The sequence below is a fragment of the Macaca nemestrina genome, chromosome 6 (genome assembly GCF_043159975.1).
Source record: "Macaca nemestrina isolate mMacNem1 chromosome 6, mMacNem.hap1, whole genome shotgun sequence".
Taxonomy (NCBI): domain Eukaryota; kingdom Metazoa; phylum Chordata; class Mammalia; order Primates; family Cercopithecidae; genus Macaca; species Macaca nemestrina.
This window is the reverse complement of record NC_092130.1, coordinates 170,602,377-170,627,160: the sequence shown is the minus strand read 5'-3', so window position 1 is coordinate 170,627,160 and position 24,784 is coordinate 170,602,377. Positions and strand designations below refer to the sequence as shown.

Genomic DNA, 24,784 nt, shown 5'->3' with positions numbered 1-24,784 from the left:
AAGATATTGCTGATATAGTCCTAACTAAGACATATAGCAAATGGTCCTGTTTTAGTTTAAAGAAAAATGTGGGCATATGTGTGTGTCTGGTCTATAACTTTACTTCTTCTCTTTAATTTTTGGATCTTTTTCTGCAATAAATATGAGCTACTTGTGTAATTATATGCAGAGGAAGATGTTACATTATGTTCAATATGTTTTATTTATAAGTCAGGAAATTGTAGAATACTAGAGCAATATCTCCATCCAAAGAAGCTAAAAACGGTTTTTGGGCGCTCCCTGGGTGGAATGACAAGTTTTCCGGCACATTTATGCGAAAGCAGGCTGGTAGGTTAGCTGGGAGAATGGAGGTGGTGGCGGCAGCGAACTCTTAGTTCCCAGAGAGGCTGAAAACATCAGCAGCTTCTAAGGAGAGCCTGCCTGCAGCCCACTCTTTTCTATTTAAAATTAGATTCTTGTGAAATATGTTACCGTATCGATGGAATGACCTATTTCAAAGGGCGCATAAGCTAGAGTGTATTAAAGACCCTTTTCCATAGTCAACAGTTATTGAGTTCATTATGCCGTGGTATGGATGTCAGTGTTAGAAAATCAATGGTATTCTGTAGAACTTTAAAAACATGAATATTTGTGATTTAATATTCTTCTGTGGGGCAACTAGGAGCCTTATTGAGGTAAGTGGGCAGAGCTACTCGAGTCCTCTTATTGTTCCATGAAAAATTATATTCTTACTAAAAATTGGCCGGGCGTGTTGGCTCACGCCTATAATCCCAGCCCTTTGGGAGACCGAGGCGGGTGGATCATGAGGTCAGGATTTCAAGACCAGCCTGACCAACATGACGAAACTCTGTCTCTACTAAAAATACAAAATTAGCCGGGTGTGGTGGCACATGACTGTAGTCCCAGTTACTTGAGAGACTGAGGCAAGAGAATCACTTGAACCCAGGAGGTGGAGGTTGCAATGAGCTGAAATTGCGCCATTGCACTCCAGCCTGGGCAACAAGAGCGAAACTCTGTCTCAAAAAAATAAATAAATCAATAAATCTGGTGAAAATCGGCTGGGCCACTGTGGAGTGGCTCTCAAGGTAAACTTTGTGCCTCCCATGCAGTGGTGGTGTGGCTGGCACTGCCAAGAGTGACACTTGATTGCTTGGTCATTAGCTCCTACCCTGGGTTGAATTTTAGCATCTCACTTTATGTACGTCTGTGAGGCGGTGAGCCTCACACCTGAGTCTACGCTGTTTTCCTTTGTTATAAAGTCTCCTTGTCAACTTGGGCTGCTGCAACAAAACACCACAGACGGGGTACTTACTTATAATGGAAGTTTATTCCTCACAGTTCTAGGGGCTGGAAGGCTAAGATCTTACAAAGAGTGGAAATTTATTTCTCACATTCCTGGAGGCTGGAAGCCCAGGATCAGGGCACCAGCACGGTGGGGTTCTGGCCTGGGCCCTCTTCCAGTATGCAGACTGCAGACTTCTGCCTGTGTCCTCACTTGGAGGAGAAAGGCACAAGAGAGCTCTTGAGGTCCCTTTTATAGGACACTAATCCCATCCATGAGAGCTCCACCCTTGTGATTTAATCACCCCGCCAAAGCCCCACTTCTTGCGCCATTCCACTGGGAGCTAAGATTTTAACGTTTGGTAATATTTAATTGATAGATGTACAAAATCAACTCTCAGTGTATCTATCGAGCTTGGTTCTCTCTCCATGACTCCACGCTGCTATCCATCTCTACCTGACGTCACCACTGGGTTGTCCAGAGACAGTATCATACAATACACTGAAGTCTGCAGGCCATCTGTCCCCACGCCCACCCTGTCCCATAGCCTGTCCCTCTCATTTGATGGCAACTGCATCCTCTCAGCTGCTAGGGCCAAAACTTTGGGGTCATCCTGGGCTCTTTTTCTACTCAACGTCACCTCCATTCTAACAGCAAATCTTCCTTTCCAGAATCCAAATTTGCCTCCCCAACTGCTGCCCCCACCCTGGTGTGACACCATCCTCGCCTGCCTGGCCCCACAGTGGTCTCCCACCAGCTCCCGCTTCCACCCTGTTCTTCTAGAGCCTGTTTCCTGCCCAGCAGCCAGAGTGGATGCGGATGATTGGCAGCCGATGGCTCAGGACACTCCCCCTACTCAGGGGGTCCCCAGGGCCCTGTCCACGGCCTCTGAGACCCCCTGTTGCCTCCTGGACCCAGGTTACTCCTCTTCTTCTCACTCACTCTGCTCTAGCCCCGCCGGCCTCTGGGTCGCTCCCTGGATGCACCAGGCACGGTCCTGACTTGGGGCCTTTGCTTGAGCTGTTTCCTCTACTGGGGCGTTCCCCCTCTCTTTATCCCTGTGGCCCATTGCCTTGCCTCTTTCACGCACAGACCCCAACCTCACTTCTGCCAAGCCCAGCCTGACCACCCTATTCCCTAGAGAGCTGCACCCTGCCCTGCACGCACCTTTTTTACCCCATCGCCGTCTGCCGTGCTCTGTCGTTTATATCTCTACGAGCCCCATAGTTGGTGCGTTTCCCTCCCTGGGGGAAGCACACCCCAGGAGGGCTGAGGCCTTAGCAGTTCACTGATGTTTTCACGTCTAGGCCCTCACTCGAGTCAGTGCTCAACACACATTTGAGAAGGATCGAGCAGCTGGCTCACTCTAAACCACCTCTGAGAATTGGGACTCCAGGTCCCTGTCATTGCCCTGTCCAGCCCCCTGGAGGGTAGTGGGTGCCCCTTGGGGTCCCCAGTGCTGACCCACCATGCTCCGGCTCTGCCCCTCTGACCCGCTTCCCCTCTTCATTTCTAGACCGGCCTTATTGTCGCCTGCTACCACGGCTTTGTGGATACCGTGGTGGCCTTAGCAGAGTGCCCCCACGTTGACGTCAACTGGCAGGACAGCGAGGGGAACACAGCCCTAATCACAGCTGCACAGGCAGGTAAGAGCTGGCTTCCCCCTTTCCTCCCAGAGCCGTGGCCAGAGCACCGCCCCCAGGCAGCCCGGGCTCCCGGTACGATGCAGTCAGGATGGAAATGATCGGAAACCATGTCCTGCTACCGAGGGTTGCCAGGGAAGGGCTGATCGCTGTGAGTGCACAAGCTGTGCATTTGGGACACTATGCATTTACCCACTTGTTCAGAATTCAGTGTGGGCAGATCAAGCTCTGATACTGTCCAAAGTTTTTGAATATGAATCTGCACCAGAAAGCCACCCTTGTCACCGCTTCACCTGGAGCCTCACACTCCATCCTGCTCCAAAGACGGGGTGGCACAAGGCTGGCAGACCCACCAGTGGAAGAGACACAGTCGTGTGTCTCGGTAATAGTTAATCATGAAAGTAGACACGTGTAGAAGGTGACCTTGCACTTTACCTGTAGAATTAAAGAAATGCCAGGAACTGTTTCTGAGAGCTGTTAGAGTATCCGTGTAACAAGCTGAGACGAAATTAGTGGGAGCCTCTTGTGAGCGGGTATCCAAGCACGTGGCCCTCAGCCCATCATAGTCATCGAGAGGACAGCGCTTATGTCAGTGTTGCCAAGTGCATGGCGGCTCTCCTCCTTTGGAATTGTATCCAGACATTTTTTTGAGGACTGACATGAAACCTATGCTTGCCTCTTCATAATTACACTTCATTTGGAACAGTGGTCTTGACCAGGTTTATCACTGACCCCTTTCAAATTTCTTGGCCTCCAAAGATTCTGTCTGTTTCATTGGTCAGGTTCTCAGTTGCAAACAAAGAAGCTGCCTGTGGCTGAGCCAGGAAGGACAGGCGCTTGTGTGTTGAGGGAAGCAGGGGAAGCTCACACGGTTGTCAGGGGTTGTTGAGAATCCCACTCAGGGCCTGGAAACTGGAGGAAGTGCCCCGGACCACACTGTATGTTGATTCTGGTTGGGAAACAGCTGTTGCTGTCACCAAAGGGAGACCTCCTTGTCCCTTGTTGCTTCACAAGCCCCTGTACCAAAGCCACCCTGGGTGGATCTGATGGGTGGGGGGCCAGGGAGGCTGGAAAAACCAGTGTTTGACAGTTTCATCCCCCATGGTGGGAGTGGTCTGGGCACCCCACTTTTCAATCAAGACGAATAGAGTGGGGAACTCTCCAAACTTAGAAAGGGCTAGGGGCTGCGCTAACATGGTTCACCTCCTCAGGTTTCGGAGCGTGAGGCATCACCTCCATGGAGGATTCCAGGCTTTGAAAGCCTAGCAAGAGTGTGAAAAGGCTTTGTAAGGCATTCAGTGATTCATTTCCTCTCGTGGGCCAGCTGCCATGTCAGGGACCAAGGATACAGAAGTACAGGGCAGCCCCATCCTTGAGTAATTCTGCAGCTCATGGGACAGAGAAACAGACGCGAAGCCCAGCACCATCTGTCTGCTGGAGCTCGGTGCTGTGGGACAAGAACACTCCATCTAGCCTGAAGGCTAGAGGTCTTGCAAGAAGGGGCAGACCTTCTTGGGGCAGAGAGGGAGCCGGGCAGTTCTCAGGAATGGCGAGTCTTAGGGACAGTGTAGGTGGGCATGGCTGTAGGATGGCATGTGTCTAGGAGAGATGAGGGGAGGACGGGGACCAGACCATTAAAAGTCTAAGCACAGTGCAAGAGAATGTATTTCAGTAGCGTGAGGCTGTGTGAGTGGTGACAGGGGTGAGAGGATCCTGGGGGCCTAGCAGAGGGCTCAGAGCACAGGGAAGGGCCGGGAGCTGTGCGGCTGGAAACACAGGTGGCGGTGGTGGTGATGTGGGCCGTTGAGGAGAGCTGGGGATCTAGGATGGCTTTGGGCTTTGGGACAGGGGATAACACCAACTGCAAAAGGCATATAAGTAAAAGAAGAGGAATGGGAGGAACACTGGTTTTGAGCTGGCTCTCATAACTTTGAAATGCTCTGAGACCTCTAAGTAAAGAGGTCTCCATGGCAAGTCAGGAAGAGATGGAGCTCCAAAATCTGGTCCCTGCTAGAAATCCAGATGAGGGACAGGTGTTGCTGGTGAGAGCTGGGACATGGATTAGGTCATGACGGTATGAGACTGTACGATAAGAAGGGATTTCTTTTCTTACTGATCTGCCAGAGCTCTTTGTGTGTTAGAGATAATAGCTGTGCTTTGATACTCATGAGGTACTTCCCAAAGTCTTGCCTATTTGCAAGTGTTTTGATTTCGTATTCACCCATGATTGTTTCTTCAGAGTCTGGAGCACAGTGTATATTTTTGGCAAGAATATGGCATTGGCCGTGCTATATCCTTGGTGTGTCCGATCAGGAACGCATACCGCCAGTTTGTCCTGATGTGGGTGATGCTAAAATTTGATGAACTGCTTACTGTGAGAATCACCACATTTCTCCATTTTAAAGGCAGATATTTCCCCTCTGTAATTAAGAAGTAATCTGCAAGGTGATACTTAGAGATTGTATAAATATCCTGTCTCCCCACCAATTTTTGCCCTTGATAATCCTTTTCTGAATAATTTATTTTACACTTATTATCTGATATTTTTCTATAAAGAAGAGCTTTCCTTTAGCCCCACCCTTTTTTTCAGTACCATTACTCATTTTTTTAAAATGTTGTGTGTTCTACTTCAATAACACCTTCGTTCTTTTCAGTGCTGAAGTTATCCCAAACCTAGCCAGTGGGTAACCCTGAAGATGGCTCCAGTGTCTTTTTGTCATGTTTCTGTCAGTTTTGAGTATTTTCTTGATTTATGGCACACCAAAGTGTTCCACATTCTCCCTGGACTTTCCCAGTCCCCATCTGCAACCAGCTGTATCTTCAAGGAATGATAGCTCTTTTTTAGTGGGGAATGGTGTTTAGAAACCAAAATCTGGCCTCTAGCTGTGCTCATTTGCACTAAATGTTATTGCTTCTAGGCATTTCAGTGAGCAGAGTTAGAAAAAAAATTTTAAAAATAAGGATACCTCCAATCCAAATGCAACACCATAGTCTTCCCCCTCTTCACCCTCTATATGCTTCTCCCCATTCTTTGTCAGCAAGAAACCTGGTTTGCTGCAATCACAATGCATTTACTCATTTTCCTGTCCTGTGACAGATGTGCACAAAATGGTGATACTAAAGGATAATTTTCAAAAGCTTAAAACTTGACTGTTAGGTGGATAGAAAGTGAAAACTCATTAATTAGTGATGGGCTAGTAATTAGTTAAGGCCAGTTCAAAGGAAATTTGAAGAACAGGCACATAGAGGCAGTCACAAATGCTGAAATACATCTGCTAATAGATGCAAAACTGGTTAATATCCTATAAAGCAATATAATATAATGTTGTGGGTTATCTTTTCTATAAGGTGATGTTATAGACTGAATGTTTATGTCCCCCCCTGTCAAATTCATGTGTTGAAACGCCAACCCCCAATATGATGCATTAGAAGGGGGGGATTTGGGGAAGTAATTAAGTTTAGATGAGGTCATGAGAGTAGGGCCACCATGATGGGATTAGTGTCCTTATAAGAAGAGGAAGAGACTGGAGCTCGCTCTTTCCCCACCATGTGAGGACACAGTGAGAAGACAGCTGCCTGTAAACCAGGAGGAGGAGCCTCATCAGCAAAGGAATCTGTTGGTGCCTTGTTCTTCGACTTCACAGTCTCCAGAACTGTGAGAAATACATGTCTGTTGTTTAAGCCATCCAGTCTATGGTATTTTGTTATAGCAGCCTGAGCTATAACAGGAAGTAAATTATATCTCTACCAGATACAGTGCCATTGCCTTGCTGTAGACAATCAGTTTTACAGCTTAACTTCTATGCCCGTAGAGTTGTGGAGCCGCCTAGGAAGTAAGTACTCCCAGAGGGTCCCCTGGACAGCACCCAGCACCCAGACCCAGCACCCAGCACCCAGCACCAGCACTTTCCTGGAGGGAAAAGAGACCCAGTCACCTCATTAGCTCAGTTTCCAGCTATGGATAGTTTGTTTGTTTGTTTATTTATTTATTTATTTTACCAAAGAGTCAGAAATTAGAATACCACCACTGCTACCAACATCAGACCTGCTAAGTAAAAGCCCGTTATTTCTTTGTGATTGTTTTCTTCCAATATATTCCACCAAAAGTTATTTGGTCTTATACACCATATTCAAAAACGCAGTTCAATTTTTTTTAACTTCTTGCCGTCTCTCCAGATTTCAAATTGCTTCCCTTTCCACAAATGCTTATGTTTTTCACTGAATCAGTGACCTATTGAATTTTTCTAAGAATATGGATTGTTAAAATTTGAAAAATTTTCTTTTGCTTCTTGCAATAAACCAATTTCATTTTTAAAATGGTTTCCTAGGCACGAGACAACCGGGGAGCAATCAATCTATTGCAGATGAAGGTGCTGCCCTGATCCTGTAGCCCAGCCGCCTTCTTTTTGAATCTCACTGTCTTTACACTGATCCAGGGTTTTTTGTTGTTGTTGTTTTTTTTTTTTTCTGGCTTGCTCATCCTTCTGCTGGGACTGCGCTCATCCTCCGGTTTATTTTAAGTCAAGGATGACACAGGTCCTCTTGGAGATTGGAGGGCGCTCTGGCAAAGAGAGGAGGAAAAGGCTCCAGCTGCTTTCCAGGCTCCGCGCCCAGCAGCCTGGGGCATGGCGGGAAGAATTCGGGACCAGGTGCAGGCCCCATAGCCACTCCCCTCCTGCGCTGTGTAGTTTTACTTCCGAGTTGAGTGTGGCAGGGGAGGCTGTAACAACCAAGGAGGAGCCCCTGCTCTTTGCCTGGTGGCACCTTAGGGGGAAGGTGGCATCGGGAGCTTAGTGCCCTGCCTGGCCTCGTGCCTGGGGTGTTGCAAGATGTCATCGGTGGGTCTCAAAGCATCCCCATAGGCCACCTCTCCTTTTCTGCCCTTCTATCTGTGGGGCATTGCCGGAGTTTTGCAGGGTTCACTGAATTAGGTGTAATACCTCATCCTCCCCATCAACAGGGGCCTGTCTCTGCCATCTTACTTAAGAAACAGAAATAGGGTGGTGGTCCTTGATGGTTCTAGTCCACTCCTGGCTTCTCTCTGTTGCCTTTGGTCACGGATGGTGTCTTCAGCTGCCCAGGCTGCGATAAGGAAATAAGGAGCTCTCCAGGGCCTCTTTTGTGAGGTCACTAATCCCACCACGAGGACCCCCTCCCTCAGGACCTAATCACCTCCCAAAGCCACCTGCTGTAGCATCGACCTGGGTACAGGATTTTCGCACAGCAGTTTCGGAGGACAGAAACATGCAGACTGTGGCAGGTGGGAAGCTGGGTAGGGGCGAAGATTCCCGTGTTCTCAGCTCTCCTGGGAGCTGGCCTACCCAGGGGGGCCCAGGCTGCCAGACAGAGCTGGAGTCCAAGTCAAGTAGCAGGATTGGATGGCCGGGGTGTGGACAAGGGTCCGGGCTGTCCTGAGGGCAGCGTCACAGCTGGCAACCTGCCTGGGTGGACAGGAGGAGGCGAGCAGAGGCCTCAGCCGTTATCCTGCTTCCTCCACTTGGCCTGGCTGATGTTCTTGGAGTCTGATTTTAAAATACAATACAGAGTGTTTGGGAGGAAAAAACCCCACATGAACAAGGAACTTCTGGGTGAATATCTCCTGCACCTCACTCTCAGCCCTCCTCCAGTTCTGCTCTCTGGAGTTAACTGTTGTTAATGATTTGATGCCTAGATGGGTTTACTCTGCCTTTTACATTTAAATAAAATCATTATTATAATGTATTTTGTCTTCTCGTTTTCTTTCTTTCTTTTTCTTTTTTTGAGTCTGAGTCTTGCTCTGTTGCCCAGGCTGGGGTGCGGGGACACGATCTCAGCTCTCTGCAACCTCCATTTCCCAGGTTCAAGCGATTCCCTTGCCTCAGCCTCCTGAGTAGCTGGGATTATAGGCGCCAGTCACCACGCCCAGCTACTTTTTGTATTTTCAGTAAAGGCGGGGTTTTACCGTGTAGGGCAGACTGGTTTTGAACTCCTGACCTCAAGTGATCCACCCACCTTGGCCTCCCAAAGTGCTGGAATTACAGGCGTGAGCTACCGGGCCTGGCCTTTTTTTTTTCTTTTTTACTGGCTTTTGTTATCTTCCCCTGTTTACTGATTTGCTTGAGCTCTCTGTGGCCAGCTCGGTGTGCACCCACCCTCTGGCCTGGGCTCTGATCCCTGGACACCCAGCCTAGGCCGCTGCCTGAGGCTTTGGGACTGAATTGTTGAGGTTGCACAGGGAGGCGGAGGGGAGAGGGACTTCACGTCATTTAAACAAACACAGATTAAAAAGCTTCCTTGTGTGTGTCTTAATTGCCTCAACGTGCAGAAGAGATTTTCCTTAATTTCTTTCTGAAACTTTAGGGGCTGCCCCATCCCCATGGGCATCGTTGCTTAGACACTGGCTCCCAACCTTGCGCCTCTGGCATCAGCATCACCTGGGCTGGTTCATGTGAGCATTAACACAGGTCTGGTGGAAGCACAGACTGCCAGGCCCTGGCCCTGGAGTCTTTCTTTGGATAGGCCTGGGGTGTGGCCCAAGAATGAGCAGATCAACAGGTTTCCCAGTGAGGCTGATGCCACTGGCCCAGGGACCCCATGTTGAGGATGGAGGGCTTGGAGGTTTTTAGTCTGATGACGGCCAAGGGCGCCTCTCAGTGGACACTGAAGACGATCAGAGTCACAGACCCCAGGAGAGATGTTGTCAGAAAAGACACAGAGGCATCAGGGAATTACAGTGAAAATGACTTTCCTGTGCTGTTTTGCCAAAGAGGCTGTTTAGGCCCAATCAGGTGATGTCCCATTTTAATCAATTTCATAACCAGTTTATTTGATGATTTGTTAATTTCAAAAGTTGTCTACGCCTATGTGCTCACAGCCAAAAATGACTACAAAAGTAGTATCAGGAAGGAAGAAAAAGATCCCTTCTCAATCTCCCAAACATTCCAGCTCCCTTATCAGCACTCAGGAGTTACCTCTTCAGACCTCATTCAGTCCTTTCCAAACACGCACGTATGTATGTGCACTTTTTATTCACATGACTAAGCTAGTTCTGTTGAGATTGTGTGTTTAGTGGTTTTGTTCACTTAGTAATTAATCTAGGAGCTCCTGCTGCATCGGTGTCCCTGAGCCCTCCCGGGTGCTCATAGCCCTGCCTTCCTGCATGGGATGTGTGGCTCATACCAGTTCCCCACCAAGACTTCAAGTTTGGGAGGCTTCATTCTGATTGCTTTCATTCATTGTGGTGGACCCGGCTCTTAGGCCAGTCCTTGGACATGAAGTACTTGCTTCCTAAATACTTGTTTGAAAAGAGGATATTGTGTAAAGTGCATGAACCATGGTATACTTAACTGTCCCGGTTATTGGACAGGTGAACTTTTGAGTTACCCAATGGCAGCAAGGCTGTCATGAAGTCCTTGGGTTTGGGGTGCATCTCTGAGGAGAGCGTGTTAGGGTCCTGGCAGGAGGCATGTTGAGTGACAGGTGTGCTCAGAGGGCTGAACAGAGGACTTGATGAGGGCCTGTCAATTACAGGGGAAGGGTAGAGTTAAGGGAACCAACACTGAAAGGATTAAGGGGAGGGGCTCTGCAGAGAGTGACCCAGGCCAAGAAGCTGGAACCTGAGAGGCAGCCTCAACCTAGAACCCCAATCAGGGGCTGGAGTGGGAGGTAGGGCTGGATATCCCGCTCCTTCCACCCTGGTCCCCTGCTGAGCCACCCCAGAAACCTCACTGGGGTGGAAACCGGGCAGGTGCTGGTGGTGCAGGTCAGCTTCCTAGGCTGAAAGCAGGGCAAGGAAGAGGAGAAGCACTGTGCAGACACACTCTGAGAACAGAATTGCTTCAGCAAGGGCTGTGCCTGTTTTAAGTGTACACAGCTGCCAATGGCTGTGAGAAAGCTGTGGCGATTTCTCCTTTCCCCTGAGTGACCAAGAGTGTTCTTGCCAGCCCTGACTGAGATCAGTCTTTTCAGTATTTCCCTACTCACAGCGAACCAAAACTCTGGTTTTCAGTTGTATTTCCCCAGCTCTCTTTTGAGCCTAGTGCCTGTTAGGATGCTTTTGGCTTCAACCACAAGGACGCTGCCTTCTCTTGCAACACAGGAGATCTGCAGGTGATGTTGCAGGGCTGCTTCACTGAGTAGCTGGGTGATGCTGGGACCTAGAGCCCCTTCTCAGAAGTTCTTTTACCTTTTCCCTCATGGTCCCAAGCTGGCCCCAGCTGCTAGAAGTGCCATGGCTTCACGTTGCAACACTCAGGGATGTCAAGGAAGAGGAGCAAATCCCTGTCGGCATTTCCTTTTATAACACAGGAAAACATTTCCAGAAGGCTCCAGAGGAGTGTCGTTGTCATCTCACCAACCAGGGTTGTGTCACAAGCCTGTGCCAAACCAGTGATGGAGGATGGCTTGTGTAGACGGCAGTCACACTAAGCAGAATCAGCATTGTGAAGCAAAATCTTAAAGCAGCCATATGTTTATATTATTTGCTATGGCAACTAGGTTGGTTGTCTGGGAGTTGGGAGCTCTGGGTTTCTGGAGGACGCAGCATTTATGAGCACAAATTCGGATGCAAATGCCTTCATCTGCCATTTGAGTGTTCTCTAAAAAGTCTAATTTCCTCTGCTATCTAATGCACAATAAAAATACAGCCAAATCTGTACTAGGTCTGTAAATGGAGAGAAATGTATGAAAATAAATCCTCATGTAATCTCTAAATCTCATTTAGCCAGTCATTTCAACTTTCACCACCTCGCCTCTAACAAAAATAAAATAAGATAACCAAAGGAATGAATAAGGAGTCCCATGGATAGAGCTGTGTGTTTATATCTGTTTCCTTGCTGTGCTTTAGCAGAACAGCATGAACGTGGTGAAGTGAGGAAACGCCAGGGGTCTCTTTGAGCTGGTGATGGGATAGAGCCCGTGAAGCTTGTTTTGGGTGTAAGGAACCTCTGATGTGTGCTTGCAGCTTGTTATTTCTTGCATTTAATTGTAAAATTCTGAAGGCTATGTGCTGAGAGCCAGCCTGGCAGGATGCTGCCCGGAGACGGGGACGGAACGGCAGGGATTCCGAGGGGTGGCTGTGGGTTTGGGCTGCTGTGGAGCCCTGGCTCCTGAGCTGAATCAGGGAGAGTCCCAGTTCAGAGGAGAATGTATGACTTGGTCGGAAGCCAGGAACAATGCCTCTTCATGCTATTTATCTTATTTTATTAAGCAGTGCACATGATCACGATCTTAGTGTGATCTCATTGTGGTGTTCATGTTGTTTGGAAGTGCTTTCTTTTTTCTCAATTTGTACCGCTTCAAACAAGAGAGTAGAACTTGACGAGTCTTGGTTTCCCAACGCTGCCTTATCTTTTCCTGCGAGCTTTTCTGAGCTCTTCTGATTGGCCATGGCAGGGCCACACCCCTGCCCACTGGCCAGCCAGGAGGGCTCCTTAGCCAGGTGGGGGCTTGCCCGGTTCCTGCATCAGACTCCTGCCTGTTCTGCAGAGAGCAGGGATGCTGCCCTCCCCTACTAACCCTGCCCGGCCATCTGCATGGTAAATGCCTTATGCTAAGAATTTCTGGAGTATGTTCATGCCGCGTGGCTGGTATGATGTTATAGTTTCAAAGCCGACAGCCCCCTCTACTGGCCTCGTCTGGAGAACTGCAATTTGAATGCCTTGAGTCAGTCAAGTCTTAGACAACCCAATTCTGTAACATTTTCCCATTTTTAGAGCAGTTTGTGTTCGTTGCCTGTTTTTTTTTTTTTTCAGATGGAGTTTTGCTCTTGTTGCCCAGGCTGGAGTGCAATGATGTGATCTTGGCTCACAGCAATCTCCGCCTCCCGGGTTCAAGTGATTCTCCTGCCTCAGCCTCCCGAGTAGCTGGGATTACAGGTGTCTGCCACCACGCCCGGCTAATTTTTTGTATTTTTAGTAGAGATGGCGTTTCACCATGTTGGCCAGGCTGGTCTCGAACTCCTGATCTCAGGTGATCCATCCCCTTCGGCCTCCCAAAGTGCTGGGGTTACAGGCATGAACCACCGCGCCTGGCCAGCCCTGCTAATTTTTATTTTTATTTTTTGAGATGGGATCTTGCCATGTTGCCCAGGCTTGTATCTAACTCCTAGGCTCAAGTGATCCTTTAGCTTCAGCCTCCCTGGCCTCTTCTGGCCTTGGCCTCTCTGCTGGGATTGCAGGCATGAGCCATCTTGCCCACCCTGATACTTTCAATAAATAAACTTTTCCCAAAGGAGAAGTAGGAATGTTTCAGCCTTTTCATCTAATGCATATTTATTGAGCACCCCAGAGCATGCAGTCAGTTGGAAGTTTTAGGCTTGTGAATTGGGTAACGAGGGCTGTGGCGGCTGTGGGATCCCCACACGTGCATGGGAATGTGGGCAATGAGACACCGTGGGGCCGGGGCACCAGGGAAGACCTGGCATTGGAAGGGATGGCTCAGCAGGTCACCAGGTAAAAAGACGAGGCAGAATATTCCAGGTAGAGGGACTCCTAATAGACTGAGTGGGGAAACCCCACGGGCCCGCCTGTCTAGATTCTTCCAGGTTTCTCCGAGCAGCATTCCTTCCTTCTGGGAATGGCACTTCTAGAATGGGGATCTTAAGACCTATGGTCAGACATGGCAGGCCAGATAATTTCTTTATGTTAGAGCAGTACTTTTAGGTTTTATGGCTGGCTTTAGGGAAAGGGGGTTCTGGTCAAAGATCTGCCTTGGGGAAGAGGGATTCCGGTTTGGATGGTTGGCCTCTGGGAAGAAGGGACTGAGAGACGGGAGCGCAGGAGGGCAGAGAGAAACCTTTGCTTCTGAGGCCTTCACTGTGGGGTATTGCTTCCTAAGCCCCAACAGCATTCTGAGGGAAGTGAGTCTGCAAGGAAGGAGAGATTGAAGAGAAACAGGAGGGATCTGATAAATATTCCACAGCAGTGGGCAGGGAGTGGCTGTCAAGCACAGGAGGGGAGAAGCAGGGATGCGCCTCTTTCAGCAAGAGGAGAATCCCCTGCGTTTTCTGTAGGAAATGTGAACTGAGGACTGGCGAGGTTCATAAACTTGGAAAGAAGAGCTTTCTACTCATAAAGGGTTGCAGCCTGCAGGGTGGCCATTGTGGCAGGGAAGCAGAGCCTCTGGCCAGAAGCCAGAAACAGACCCTTCCAGGGGCAGAAGAACAAGACAGAGGAACAATGCGTGTGAACGAGGTGGCTCAATACACACATTCTGTAAGCTATGGGAGAAGCATTGAATATTGATGAGAGGAGAAACATGCACGTGTGCAGTCGAGCTCCGAGGTCCGTGCCTCTCCCTGGGACCTGTGTTCAAAAAGTGACAGCGTTAGCAGGATCCGAGGGTGGAATGCTGGTCGGTTGTTTTGTCCAAATCACAGAAGGGCGGGGCAGCATCAGGCGGTTGGTTTATATCAGTGGAGGAGTATTTAGAACGGGCTGGTTTCTGTTTAGCCTTAGAAAGGAAGCCTCGCGGTGGTTAGCAAGGAATGGGTATAACAGGCGCATTGCCCTTCCATCCTGTCATAGCCGGGAGTCAGTTTTCAAGAGTTCTCTGGGGTCCTCTTGGCCAGGAGGGGGCTGGTTCAGTCCGTTGGAGGGCTCAGGATTTCACTTTTCCTTCTCGGAGGCCCATGAATGTGGGCAGCGTGGGGGGTGATGGGGGAAAGCCGAGGGACTTCCCTTCTGGTGGTTTCTGTTCCCTCTGTGAACTTGAAGATGAGTCATCCAGGAGAGGGGTTTGCCTGAGGTAGGTGACTTCCATATGAAAAGTTTAACATTTTCCCCATGGGGCCTGGGGAAAAGTCAACCGGGAAGCACAGGAGGGCTGTTGGGCCAGGCTGAGAAGCCGGTTGGGCCCAGGTGGTGTGGGTGTCCACCTCTGTGTATCTCCCAATAAAGGCACCTTGGCATCCATGCAGAGTGGAACCAGGGGCGTGGCAGGGCCAGGCGTCATCTCCAGCTTTCCTCTTTTGCATACCACAGACCTGTGCATCCACTCGTTTAGGAGCTCTCTGAATCAAACACTCCACTCCCTCCTCCTGCCCGCCCGGGGTTGGGGGCTGGACTCCAACTCTGCCTCCTGAATGCTCCTGTGGTCTCCTGGTGAGCTCCCCACCACTCGGAGAGCCTCGGGTCCAGGGTGGAGAGGCCCCACACCAGGCTGCACAGCCAGCCCTGAATCATCATCCCAACCTTGCACTCATTTTGAATAGCTCTGTGCTAGTTCTCCCCTTTTTTTATTTTTATTTTTATTTATTTATTTATTTATTTTGAGACAGTGTCTTGCTCTGTTGCCCAGGCTGGAGTACGCTGGTGTGATCTCTGCTCACTGCAACCTCCACCTCCTGGGTTGAAGTGATTGTCTTGCCTCAGCCTCCCCAGTAGCTGGGATTACAGGCATCTGCTACCACTCCCAGCTAATTTTTGTATTTTTAGTAGAGACGGGGTTTCACCGTGTTGGCTAGGATGGTTTGATCTCTTGACCACGTGATCCACCCGCCTCGGCATCCCAGAGTGCTGGGATTACAGGCGTGAGCCACTGCACCAGGCCTGTCTCCTCTTTTTTAAAATAAACTTTTGATTTGAGAATAGTTTATGCTTACAGAGAAACTGCAAACACTGTACAGAGAATGCCTGTGTGCCTCACACCAGTTCCTCTGTTGTTAAGATCTGACGTCTGTGATGCGTTGGACACAATGAATGGACCTGTGTCAATGCACCATTATTAACTGAAGTCTATTCTTTATTCAGATTTCCTCAGCGTTTCCTGGATTTCCTTTTTCTGTTGCAGGATCACATGTGGCATTTAGCACTCATGGCTCCTCAGGCTCCTCTTGGCTGTGAGCTTCTCAGACTTCTCTTGTTTTTCAAGACCTTGACAGTTTTGAGGAGGACTGGTCGGGTACATTGCAGAATGTTCCTTAATTTGGACGTGTCTGATGCTTTTCTTGTGATGAGACTGGAGTTATGAGTTTTTAGAGGAAGGCCCCTGATAAAGGGCCATTCTCAACACATGGCACCAGGAGACACACAACCAACCTGACCCATTGCTGATAATGTTGGCCTTGGTCCCCTGGCTGAGGTCATGTTAGCAGGTTTCTCCCTGGAAGGTTCTCTCCCTCCTCCCCCGTTTCCGTGTAATAGTCTTTCATGGGAAGTCATTGCGCACAGCCCGCGGGTTAAGGAGAGGGGAACACGTTCTGGCCCCTTGAGAGTGGAGTGCCTGCCTAGATTACTCAGAATTTTTCTTCTGGATTTTTCTATTCTGCTGGTCACCGTTTACACATATTGTCTCCTGTAATTTTCACAAATGGGAGGTGAATATTATCCCTTATTTTACAGATGTGGAAAAGCTGACTGCCAAAAGCCACCCAGATTCTGAGTGGCAGGCCTGGCCCTTGAACCTGGCTGTTCTCAGAGCCAGCTGTCTTCAGTACTGAGCTCATTGTCTACACTGTGTCCGAGTGATGCAATTTCATTCAAATTCACTTCCTCCCTGGGTCACTTGTCACCTTCTCTTAAGCAGGGTAGGGCTCACTGGGGGAGAGGGGGTGTTCTGGGGTTCTCTAGGTGAGCCTACCCTTTAAAAGGGCTTCTCTGAGGATTTCAGGAATTGAGTCAGATTCCGTAATGTCCAAGTTGGACTGGGCTCAAACTAGATTTTTGTTTTGGAAGCAGAGTCTCACACTGTCACCTAGGCTGGAGTTCAGTGGCATGATCTCATCTCACTGCAACCTCCACCTCCCAGGTTCAAGCAATTCTCCTGTCTCGACCTCCTGAGTAGCTGGGAATATAGGCATGCACCACCATACCCAGCTAATTTTTGTATTTTTAGTAGAGACAGGGTTTCAGTATGTTGCCCAGGCTGGTCTCGAAGTCCTGGCCTCAAGTGATCTGCCTGCCTCGGCCTCCCAAAGTGCTGGGATTACAGGAGTGAGCCACTGCACCTGGCCTTAAAGTAGATTTCAATATGGCGTGTGTTTGGGTTCCCTTGTGCAAGGAAGGCTGTGTGTCTCATATATATAAAGAAAAGGAAAGCTCCATTTGGTTACTCATCATTGTTTTTAGAGAATAAAGGTTGATACTTATACATTCTTAGAAGTATTGGGTCCACCTTTGATTTCCATTGAATGGGGTCATCTGTGTGATGAGAGGTATTATTCTGCCATCCTGGGAAAACCCGTGGGAAGCAGGGCGTGATTTCTTGGATCATCAAAAGCTCAGGCCTATAGTCAGAACGAGCTGGCTGCATGTTGGTTTTTCTGAACGCAACATAATATGCAGAACAGATCTGTATAATGGGCGGTTTGCTTTGTGGACTTTCAATTTTTCGTGTTTCCACCTATTCAAAGCGCTTAGGATATATCAGTGCAAAGGAACATCCTGCTGAAGATTGTGATGGACACGCTATTTCACAGTTTAAAGAAATGGCTCCAAATGAATTGCAATTCGTTTTACTATGACCCTGGCTAAATCTAACTGACAGGTGCCGCCAAGCATTTAACTGGACCATAAACCAAACTGAGATCAAAGGATTCCCCCAGCTTCCCGCACCACCGCCCAGTTTAGAGTAATTCAGCAGCTCTGGGTACCTGACAGCTGGCCTTATCCCCTCCCCGCACATAGTAAAGGATGAGGGAGGGCAATGTGGTGTAAATGAGTCAAAAAAGCACCAGCGACTGGCTGTGAGTCACGCAGCGAGGGGATCGTACCCTTTGTTTCCTGCTTATAACTCGAACACTGTTACACTCATCAGGGCTTCTTTTTCAAAAAGATACAAGGTTCCCCTTTTCACATTTGTGGTGAAATGTGAAAAGGAGACGGGCTGAGGTCAATGGCGAGCTTGCTCCTCAGGACAGTTCACTCCTGATTTTGGTTGCCCGTTCCTTCTTCGCTTGGATTGATGGAGAGCAAACCCACAGGATTTCATACTGGTGGGGCAGCAGCCCAGAGTGGCCCTCAAAGAGGGAAACTGGGTTCCAGCCCCGGCAGTACTATCCCTCAGGGTGTGACTGGGGAGACAGAAGCCACTTGATATATCGGAGGGTTTCATATTGGATTTGCTGAACTGAAGGGGCTGGGGGAGCAGAGATCAAGGGCACCCAGCCCTGCCTGCTGGAATCTCAGCCGCAGTGGGGAATGCTGGAAGCTCTGCAGCCTCATGCTCACTTAGTATTCTGTCTGCAGAGGCGGACTGGGCTGGGGAGGCACCGCAGGTCTCATGCCTGCCCGACCCCAGAGTAATGTCCTTGCCACCTCTCTCCCATCCCAAATCTCAGGCAGTGCCACCCATTGGAAGTTTCTGTGCAAACCAGATGCCTGTGGGGAGTCCGGGCCCTGAGCCCGGCTTCTCCGTGATTCAGGGGTTCCTGGGGAGAGGTGATACCAAGTTAAGGAGGGAGTGCATAGAAACGTCCACGAGGCCCCTGCAGCTACAACAGTGGGGGCTGAAAGGAACACGCTGGAGTTGGAACAATGTGTGGGGATTTCTGAACACTGCATCCCCGGTGCATCAGGATGGGGCACTGTGGCTAGGCACAGTGGCTCACGCCTGGAATCCCAGCACTTTGGGAGGCTAAGGCAGGTGAATTGCTTGAATGCAGGAGTTTGAGACCAGCCTCGGCAACGTTAGGAGATCCCATCTCTACAAAAAAAAATTTTTTTTAATTAGCTGGGCATGATGGTGCTCGCCCGTGAGCCCAGTTACTTGGGAGGCTGAGGAGGGAGGATCTCTTGAGCCCAGTAGGTCCAGACTACAGTGAGCTATGATCGTGCTCCTGCACTCCAGTCTGAGTGACAGAGAGAGACTCCATCTCTTAAATAAACAAAAAAGATGGGAACTGGGTACCCAGCACCTCCCCTGGAGTTCAGGAGGAGAGACTCGGGCAGACTGCTCATGTTCCCAAGGGGTTCAGACCTCATCAGCAGGGGCCTGGATGGAGGTGGCAGCTAAGGGGAGGGTGCGGCGGAGGGAGGGAGGAAGCTCTTTCCACCAGCTGTGGTTGGTCATGAAGGAATGAGGTCTGAGTTTGGGGACAGTGGTTCTCACCTGCGGTGTTGTTGCCCCACTGATGGTGATTTGGCAGTGTCTGGACACAGTTTTGGTTGTCACAACCTGTGCGGGAGTGGGGGTGGTTGCTACTGGCATCTATTGGTGTAGAGACCAGGGATCTGCCCAGCATCCTGCAGTGTGCAGGGCAGTTCCCACAACTGAGAGTCATGTGGCCCCCCGTGCCGACTGTGCCAAGGCTGGGACTGACCCTGCTCCAGGGCACTGAAGTGGGAGAGGTATACGCACACAAGGACCTATGGGCTAGCTGGCATCAGGCGGCATGGACAGTTGACCCAAAGAGGATGCTCTCCCACTCCATTTTGGTTTTCCTTGGGTGAATTCTGGAAACAGCACTGTTGCTCTGATGGTCTCCTTATTCACCATTAACTGAGAGCACCATGGGCGTGCCTGGGAATGAGCAGAAAGTTAGATCCTTTTTGGAGGTGCAAGGTGAGAAAGGGGAGAAATCTGTGTTCTCTAAGAAATCTCTTTACCTGCTTTGCTTTACAGCTGAGGGCCTTGCCTGCGACACTCTGTGGGATGTGTGTGGGGGTAGGTAGGTGGAGAGAGAGAGAGAGAGAGACGGCGGCGGGGGGGAAGGTGGGGTGGCAGATACGGGTGGAGAGAGAGAGACTGCCGCTTCTGGGTGGGAACAGAGGGTGCCAGCGTGAATTGGCACTGTCCTATTGCTGTGATGATGACTTTTTCCTCCCTGCAGCTCCGGAGCACTTGGAAGTGGTTCTGAAGCTCATTTGCAGCTTTGCATCTGTTTGCATGGGCGTCTGCTGCTTGGAGTTGAGGCTTCCTGCCTGCATTGGCTGTCTGAGGCTGAGCTCCCTACCTACCCGCAGAGTCCCTGCCCCCCACGTCCACTCCCAACAGTGTGATGGGACAGCTCCTCCCGCAAGTGCTTTGTGGAAGGAGACCTGCAAGAACCCAAAACAGCAGTGCTGCAGCCAGGGCGGTGCCCTCTGCTTTCCTCTGTTTCCTGGGCTCCGGGAGAATTCTATCTTGGGTCCGAGAAAAACTCACACAGCAGACTGGCTGGCCCAGGGCTGACTCGGTGTTTCTTTCTCCCTCTAGGAAGGCCTGGCTGGAATCAGCACATTTTGTGGAAGTGGGAACCAATACATGTGTACACTTCTCTTTACAGGGCACGCTATCATCACTAACTACTTGTTGAACTATTTTCCCGGTCTTGACCTTGAAAGGAGAAACGCGTTCGGGTTCACCGCCCTGATGAAAGCCGCCATGCAGGGTCGAACGGACTGCATCCGAGCCCTGATGCTAGCAGGTATGTCCACCTGTCCCGTGCAACTTCCGGGGGCCCCGGGACACCAGAGTTGCTCCTTTAAGGAATATATTTTGAGATTAATCACTCCCATAGAAACAACGCCTAGCTGCTGCAATAAGGAATAGTTTCTTCACTGAGGTACACTGCTGTAATTATCTGAGTTTTTTAAAAAGCCAACAACAAATGCTTTCAGGATCACGGGGAGAAGCCATGCATTTGTTCCCTTCAGGACGCCCCTTCCTGCTCCCTGCTGAGCTTTGCAGTGGGTGGCATCTTCCCTCACCTTCTGTTTTCCTCCTGCTCACCCATTCTACACCCCCAGCCCTGTCCATATCTGTTCTTCCTCAGAAAGGGGTGATCTCTTGGCTGTAAATGGCAAGACTGTGCTGTTGAAGGTGGGTGTAGGGATGGTGGGAACGGCCCAGGCCATCCTAGGTCCCTGCTTGCTGGTGGGTGGCATTGCATAGTAATGTTACGAGGCGATGTGGAGTTGCATGGTAATGTTAGGAGGTGAGGCGGAGTTGCCTGGTAACATTGGGAGGTGATGTGGAGTTGCATGGTAACGTTAGGAGGTGACGTGGAGTTGCATGGTAACGTTGGGAGGTGACGTGGAGTTGCATGGTAACGTTGGGAGGTGATGTGGAGTTGCATGGTAGTGTTAGGAGGTGACGTGGAGTTGCATGGTGACATTAGGAGGTGATGCGGAGTTGCATATTAATGTTGGGATGTGATATGGAGTTGCATGGTAATGTTGGAAGGTGACGTGGAGTTGCATGGTGATGTTAGGAGGCAACATGGAGTTGCATGGTGAAGTTAGGAGGTGATGTGGAGTTGCATGGTAACGTTAGAAGACGACATGTTGTGTGGTAACATTAGGAGGTGACGTGGAATCACATGGTGACGTTAGGAGGTGACGTGGAGTCGCGTGGTGACGTTAGCAGGTGACGTGGAGTCGCGTGGTGACGTTAGGAGGTGACGTGGAGTCGCGTGGTGACGTTAGGAGGTGACGTGGAGTCGCGTGGTGACGTTAGCAGGTGACGTGGAGTCGCGTGGTGACGTTAGCAGGTGACGTGGAGTCGCGTGGTGACGTTAGCAGGTGACGTGGAGTCGCGTGGTGACGTTAGCAGGTGACTGCGGAGTTGCGTGGTAATGTTAGTAGGCAATGTGGTATTGCATGGTGATGTATGTGGCAATTTCTGTTTTCTTTGATGTGTCATAGAGTGGAAAATTCTCAGGCTATCAAACTGAATCAACCTCCCTTTGTCTTTCGCGCCATCTTGGAGAAAGCACTTTCCTGTTCCATCTGTGAAATGGGAGTAATGACCTTTCTCCCTCACCTCCCTGAGGCTAAAATATGACAACACTTTATATACTGCTAAAGGCTATCCGGCTGCAATGAGCTACTAAGCTAAATGCTACACAACTAATAGCTTTAATTCTGTTCTTCACTCTGAAATAGAATCAATGATCATCCTTCGGGCAACCTCTTCGGGTTATTTTGAGAATTAAATGAGAAAATATGTGTCAAGCGCATGTGGTGTTAGATTCAGTGAGCAGCTGAAATCTCGGTGAATGTGCGATGCTGCTTTCACCGTTACTTAATTCTGTTATTTTAATTTCTCTTTATTTTTGCTCTTGGCACTGGGTTCAGCCAGTCCTGCTTGGCACTGCAAGTTCCTGAAGAAGTGGATTTCCTCTCTGTTCTTACTTGTTCTGCTGCTGTAACAAAATACCTCACCTGGGTAATTTATAAACTGTAGAAATGTATTGCTACACCTGGGGAGGCTGAGAAGCCCAAGATCAGGGTGCCGGCAGGGCCGATGTCTGCTGATGTCCATTCCTTCTTGCTGTCTCCTCTCATGGCAGAGCGGACGCCGAGGCACCCTCAAAACCTCTTTCATAAGGCACTAGTTTGATTCAGGAGGGCACAGCCTTCGTAATCTAATCACCTCCTCAAGGCCTCACCTCTTAATGCCATCCCAGGGAGTCTAAAGTTCCAGCATAGGAATTTTGGAGGGTCGTCACCATTCAGACCACAGCATCACCCCTGTCTTGATTATCCTGAGGGTGGCATCAGAGTTTTCCCAGGCATCGGTGCTTCCAGTAATGTCACTTTTCTGTTCCAGGACCCCTGCTGGGCTCCCACATTTAGTTGTCTTCTTAGTTGTCCCCAGTCTTTTTCTTCTTTTTTTGTCTTTTTTTTTTGAGACAGTCTCACTTTGTCGCTGTCCCTAGTCGTCGTCTTCTTTCCAGTCTTCTTCTTCTTTCCAGTCTTCTTCTTCTTCTTCTTCTTTCTTCTTTCTTCTTTCTTCTTTTTGAGACACACTGTGTCGCCCAGGCTGAAGTGCAATAGCGCAATCTGGGCTCACTGCAACCTCCACCTCCCGGGTTCAAGTGATTCTCCTGCCTCAGCCTGCCGAGTAGCTGGGATTACAGGCACCTACCACCACACCCGGCTAATTTTTGTATTTTTAGTAGAGACGGGGTTTCACCACATTGGCCAGGTTGGTCTCGAACTCCTGACGTCAGGTGATCTGCCCGCCTTAGCCTCCCAAAGTGTTGGGATTACAGGCGTGAGCCACCACATCCCACCCCTAGTCTCTTCTTGGGTCTGTGAAGTTTCTGTCATAACCTGTTGCCCGTGACGGGACAGTCTTGATTCCAGCCAGTGTGCAGCACTGCCTCATCTCAGCCTATCTGTTGTTTTTCTCGAGATCAGTCTGGAGTTACAGGATTCACAACTGCTTCAGATTTATCTTTCCTTCTGCTTTAACCTTAAGGGATTCTTTAGTCCTAGGGGATGCTATAAGAAAAATAAGTTCAGTGAATAAGAATAGAGGCTTCAAAGATGAAAACTTTCTTGGAAATAAAGAAAAAAAATCATAATTAAAAGTGAGTCCCATCGATTGTATTTTGATTCAGAGATGATAGTTTCATTTAAAAAAAAAATCAACGAGATATCAGTTTCAACAGAGTTTTGGCCCTGCCTGCCCTTATCAATGAGAAATGGTTCCTTCTAATTAAATGGTGATTATGTGGTGCTTTTGTGTTTGGCGGGAGCTTCAGATGCTTTTGCTATTTCTGGATCTAGTTATAATTGAGTGTAGATCTTTGGTAATTTACTTTTTCAACTGAACATTTATGATGTCAGTCACATCAGTGCACTTTCCGACTGAATTAATTTGAACTGCAAACCTTTTGTAGGTCAGTTGCCCTCTCCTCATTTGGTTCAACTGCTGTGCTTTCTTCCCTGGGTCTCCTGGGGGTTTCAGGCATGTGTGACAGCATTTAGAGGATTCCAGAAACACCTTGCACATCTCTTGGAACGATGAGCCTGTGGGCAGTGGGTTTGCTGCTGACATTGCTTTTCCCCCATCAGTTATTTGGATACAAATTTGGCATTAGATTTTATACTCTCCCTCCCCTGTTCCCCACTTTGCAGGCCCATCCCCCATCACAGTCTAGAACAATCCACAGATTATTGTCTGTGGGATCCTGTAGTGAGTCTCTCCCTGTCCTGTACAAGGTACAGAGCAAGGAGCTGAACAGAAATAACGCAGGAGCCAGGACCCAGTTTCAAATTCGTCTTCTCCACTTCCCATCTCTACACCTGCAGCCTGTCACTCACCTCTCTAGGACTCAGTTTCCTCTTCTATAAAATGAGGCTAATGATAGCACCCACTGCAGGAAGGCGGGATGTGGATTGAGCAAGTTCACGTGGGAGCAGCCCCCAGGTGCCTGCCAGGCTTGGAGAAGCCTTCTGGACATGTTGGTTGTGATTATTGTTATTGTTATTATTATCATTATTTGTGAGTTTGTGTGTTCAATAGTTATCTGTTAAGTGAATGAAAAAATATGGTTTGTTTTTCCCTTTGAAAAATATCTTGTGAATGAGATACTTAAACTTTCTTAGTGAGGGTAGTAAGCCCCTACTTCAGGGTTTTTGTATTTTGCTTTTTTTTTTTTTCTTTTGAGACAGAGTCTCACTCTATCGCCCAGGCTGGAGTGCAGTGGTACGATCTCAGCTCACTGCAATCTCCATCTCCCGAGTTCAAGCGATTCTCCTGCCTCAGCCTCCTGAGTAGCTGGGACTACAGGCGTCTGCCACCACGCCCAGCTAATTTTTGTATTTTTAGTAGATACAGGGTTTCTCCATATTGGCTAGGCTGGTCTCAAACTCCTGACCTTGTGATCTGCCCTCCTCAGCCTCCCAAAGTGCTGGGATTACAAGTGTGAGCCACCGCACCTGGCCGGGGGTTTCTTAATTTCAGCACTGCTGACATGCAGAGCCAGATAATTCTGTGTTGTGGGGGCTGTCTTTCAAATTGTAGGATTTTTAGTGGCATCCCTGGCCTCTACCCACAAGACGACTGTAGCACCTCCCCAGTTGTGACTACCAAAAATATCTCTAGATGTTGCTAACAGTCTCCCAGTTTGGGGGAAAAATTGCTTCCCGTTGAGAACCACTGATGTAAATAATTTAAATGGGAAAGGATGTACAAAGTGAGAGGAGACATTTTCCCCTCTGTGTACTCT

At 49.1% G+C, this 24,784-nt stretch overlaps 1 protein-coding gene across 1 annotated transcript in view; it reads left to right on the top strand.

The window, feature by feature from the left end:
* Positions 1-24,784, top strand: part of LOC105489504 (ankyrin repeat domain 33B) — a 92,689-nt gene that overhangs the window by 53,677 nt on the left and 14,228 nt on the right. Inside the window, exons 2-3 of the mRNA XM_011754337.3 lie at positions 2,799-2,928; positions 20,108-20,248. Coding sequence (XP_011752639.1) covers positions 2,799-2,928; positions 20,108-20,248 — 271 coding nt within the window. The remainder of the gene's footprint in view (positions 1-2,798; positions 2,929-20,107; positions 20,249-24,784) is intronic.